Genomic DNA, 4,188 nt, shown 5'->3' with positions numbered 1-4,188 from the left:
TGGCCAAGTCCGGGGGGAAAGCTTTGCCTCTATGGTAATTGCCATCACTGGTCCCCAGAACAGTTCAGAGGCCTTGTAAAGGTTGAGAAGGTCATGACTCTGGGGGGGATGAGGGACTGGGACTGGGTGGCAGTCACAAACCAAACTGTGGTGTTGGAATTTTCTGATCATAGCCAGTGTGAGCAAAGAAGCCAGAGTATGATTGTGTAGCCCAGCATCCACCAGCATGAGGTCACGAGCAGATTTGTTATTTGTGACTTCTACCAATTAAGCAATTGACATTTCTTCTTCCTGTTGGCTTTTCAGGCATACTTCCGACAGGGTGTGGCCCTTCAGTATCTTGGACGTCATGCAGATGCACTGGCAGCATTTGCGTCAGGACTGGCTCAAGATCCCAAGAGTCTTCAGCTTCTGGTTGGCATGGTCGAGGCCGCCATGAAATCTCCCATGAGAGGTAAGCACCGGAAGATTTTCTCAGGGATGGTGATGAGGTACTTAGAGGCGGTAGTTTCAGTCTGTGGGTGACACTGCCAGCATCTGGGACAGGGAGAACCTGGGGACCTTAAGGGAAAGATTTCAGGCCAAATCTTTCTGCTTTTCTGCTGAGTCAGCAGATGCTGAGAAAGGAGCCCAAAGGTGGAGGAGCAACAAAAAAAAATATTCTTCTGATTCAGTGGGACAGCAAGACGGTGATACCCAGCTCGAGAGGCACTGGAGATGAATCAGACTGGTGGTGTGCAGCAGTTCCAGTGAAGTCCTTGCTTGTTGGTCTTTTGTCCGGTACAGACAGACAGGTGTGTGCTGCTGTGGCCCTGGCTCCTGACTTGGAACATCTTCCCACAACGCTCTGGTGCTTAGCCATTGGGAACACGGAGTCTTAAATGCTCTGGGCCAGTGTTTGCTGAGAAGAGCATGTCAGCGGTTTTTCCATGGTACTGTGTCTCTCAATACACAGCATTCCAGAAGGCAAAAAAGGCTGCTCTGCTAATTCACTTATATTCAGGAAGAGTGTTGAAACCACGTGGACCTTGAAGCCATGTCAGCTGTACAGCGTTTTTCCAATGTCCCCTTTTGCAGGATTTCCTTCTCTAGAGGAAGGAGGTAGTTTCATCTTTGCTCTGTTTCTCTTGCAGGCTTTGTGTTGCAATGTCCTAATGGCTTTTCCCATGAGGGAACATGGCACTTCTTACCCTCAGCAGATGCTGCCAGTGGCCCTGGGGCTTAGGAGTGCAAGAAGCACTGAAATGAAAAAATATCCCCACTGGTGTTTCCTTTTTTATAGTGTTTTTCTCCATCCTTTAAAATTAATTCATCTGGAAGTTTCTGTCCTATATAGCAGTTACCTTGTGAAGCTGATTTCATTTGGTACCCAAAGGTACTGTGGCTGCTACTTAGAATGCAGGTGATGTGGTGTAAGTGTCCCCAAATTTGGCTGGATGATCTCGCTATCCTCTTGCGCTGCAGCTGTATATTTACACTCCTGCTCCCTTTGTGCTTCTCACTCTTGCTGCTTTCCAGTTGTTATCCTTTCACTGACTGGTTTGGCAAATTTTAGATCAGCCTTGCTTATAAAGGACTAGGTTTACCTTGAGAATGTGTATATCCTGTACTACTGTAATGACTATCCAGAGTCTCAGTCCCACTGTGCTGGGCATTCTCCATGCACTTGAGTAGTTGTTAGGTGTTGTTCTGGTCTCCTTCCCCAATAACTGAATCTCTGTTGCTGCATCTTTCACCTGGTTGTGGCTGTTTCTTCCCTTGCTGTTTGCTGTTGTACAAGAGCAGTAATGAACTCCAGGTCTGCCCTTCCATTACTATGCTGGTTCTCCCTTTCCTACTGGACTTCAGGGTTACCAGGAGCACTTCCTTGGGGTTTTCCTTTTCCTTCCTTTCTCCTTGTCTGTACCCCTCTCTCTCGCTATGTTTACCTGGTTAGGATCGTAAGAAAGCTGCGTAAGACAGGAACTGAGTTCGTACCTGCTCTTGCAGTGTTAGGCCTGGTAAGTGGGGGCATGTTAAAGCAGCTATTTCTGTCCTCTTACATCTGCATTTAATCTCAGGATGTTATTGGATGTTGGTAGCTGGCATCATGTTTACACTGTTTGCCTCTTCGGGGAAGTGTTAAAATCTTTTGTCATTGTTTATGCACTGGGTGGTTGTAGAGAGGCAGAAGTGATGAGAATGGAGCAAGTGGCTTTCCGAGGTTGCTGTGGTACTGTTGATTCAGGTGAGAATATCTAATCAGGAAGTGCCACTAGTCAGCAAATTCTGGCATCCTGATACATTGATGTCCTTATTGAAACATGTGGCCAAGATGTGTTGTCACCTGAATGATGGAAGCAGTTAGACCAATTATAGGTAGTCTGGCAGGTCCAGTGCTGTCATTCTGCAGGAGTACCTTCTCTTGCAGAACAAAGAGCAGCTTCTTTCTGCAGTTTTTGTCACCTCTCTTGGCACACATTGTGTACTGTGGCATCTGGACAGGCACAGATTTTGCAGACATTCAGCTGAAAGTTTATGCTGAAGGAGCAGAAATTGCAGTGCTCTTACACACTGCTGGTGGCCCATTTCCAGTTCCCTACAGTACTCTACAGGCATTTTCTGTATTCCTTCTGCCATTAGGCTGGTCCTGCTCTGCATGCTTGTGCTGTCTTCCTGAAGTGCTTTCTGCAAGGAAAACATCAGCTTGCTATTTGGTCTGTCTTGAGGTACTAGATATTAGGTGATGCATTTGTGCCCTGAGTTACCATAATAAATTGTGGTTTCATTTGGGCAATCTGGCCCTGAACTCACATGTCATTTGGTTACCAAAAAATGAAGATGAGTTGTGAAGGTGATACCTAGATTCAAATAACTTGGTTTGTTGAGTAGCTCTGCCTTCATTTTTGTATTTCAGAGTCCCTGGAGCCCACCTATCAACAACTGCAGAAGATGAAGCTGGACAAGAGCCCCTTTGTGGTGGTGTCTGTGATTGGCCAGGAACTTCTGACTGCAGGCCACCACGGGGCCTCTGTGGTGGTGCTAGAGGCTGCCCTGAAGATCGGCACTTGCAGCCTGAAGCTGCGGGGATCGGTGTTCTCTGCACTGAGCAGTGCATACTGGTCCCTGGGGAATACGGAGAAAAGCACTGGATACATGCAGCAGGACTTGGATGTAGCCAAGACTTTAGGTGAGAGTTCTCCTTTCATTCACTTGAGTGCTGGATTGCTGCAGAAGGAACAAATTGATAGCTGTGTTAATGGTCAGCATCTCTCCATAATGCTCAGGTGTCTGTGGGATTTCACAAGCTGCTAAATCAAATCTGTTTTTTTTTAAATATGCAAACTACAGGCTTATGTAGCCCTGTTTACCTGTGTGTGTATGAGGGGGCAGATGATCAATGACTGTGCTAAGGTTTTACAGGGTCCTCTAGTTTTCTGGTGTCATGTATGTGGCAACTGGTCTCATGCCCTGTGTAGACTTGGGCTCAAAACCTTAAATAAGTCTTAATTGAAGCAATCTGTTTTTTCAATAATTCAGTGGAAAAAGGTACTTGGTCTCAGCTTCTCAGGCAGTTGCCGGGGAAGGAACAAATCAAGAGTGAGCCAATGGATGAACAAGAGGGTTTAAAAAATAAACAGATTGGAAAATCCCTCTCATGTATGGTATATCCTGCACAACACCAAGAACTTTCAAGCTTTGAGTGGCCCATAGGAGAGGAGACAGTGTCTGAGACAGAAAGGTATCACCTTGCAGAGGTGGAGAAGATCATGACTGAGGCCTCCAGCTAGGAGAGTTCACTGAAAGTAGATGTGCTTTGTGTCTGAGCTGAGCTGTGCTACAGAATTGCTTTCAGGAGAAAGCTGGCATGCTCTTTGCTTGTTTTAAGCCTGAGCCATTGACTTCCACAAACAAATTGCTTATGTCGAGCAAGGAATAAACATGGAAGAATGGGAAACTGCCAAGTGTTAGGCCAAAGTAGAAATGAAAACAATTCTAAAAATAAGGTTGATGGCTATTGTAGAAGTTTCTGAAGGCCAGCAAAGAGGAGAGTTTTGGCTGTGTATTTAAATATAAGGATGAGTTTGTTCTGATGCTGATTCTCACGCTGGAGCATCGCTTGTACAGCATGTTCCAGTCTTTTTGCTGGATCCTTCCAGCCATGTCATTGTTAGCTAACCTTTATTTTGTTTGCACGTGACTCAGGTG

At 46.0% G+C, this 4,188-nt stretch overlaps 1 protein-coding gene across 1 annotated transcript in view; it reads left to right on the top strand.

The window, feature by feature from the left end:
• Window positions 1-306: 306 nt before the first annotated feature.
• Window positions 307-4,188, top strand: part of LOC104528431 (tetratricopeptide repeat protein 28) — a gene marked incomplete at both ends in the record, with an annotated part of 29,053 nt that continues 25,171 nt past the window's right edge. Inside the window, 3 exons of the mRNA XM_010172440.1 lie at window positions 307-454; window positions 2,897-3,175; window positions 4,186-4,188. The exon at window positions 4,186-4,188 is cut by the window's right edge and continues 119 nt beyond it. Of these exons, the coding sequence (XP_010170742.1) occupies window positions 307-454; window positions 2,897-3,175; window positions 4,186-4,188 (430 nt within the window). The remainder of the gene's footprint in view (window positions 455-2,896; window positions 3,176-4,185) is intronic.

This window comes from Antrostomus carolinensis, unplaced genomic scaffold (assembly GCF_000700745.2).
Source record: "Antrostomus carolinensis isolate BGI_N321 unplaced genomic scaffold, ASM70074v2 scaffold55957, whole genome shotgun sequence".
Taxonomy (NCBI): Eukaryota; Metazoa; Chordata; class Aves; order Caprimulgiformes; family Caprimulgidae; genus Antrostomus; species Antrostomus carolinensis.
This window is presented reverse-complemented; position numbering and strand designations above follow the sequence as displayed.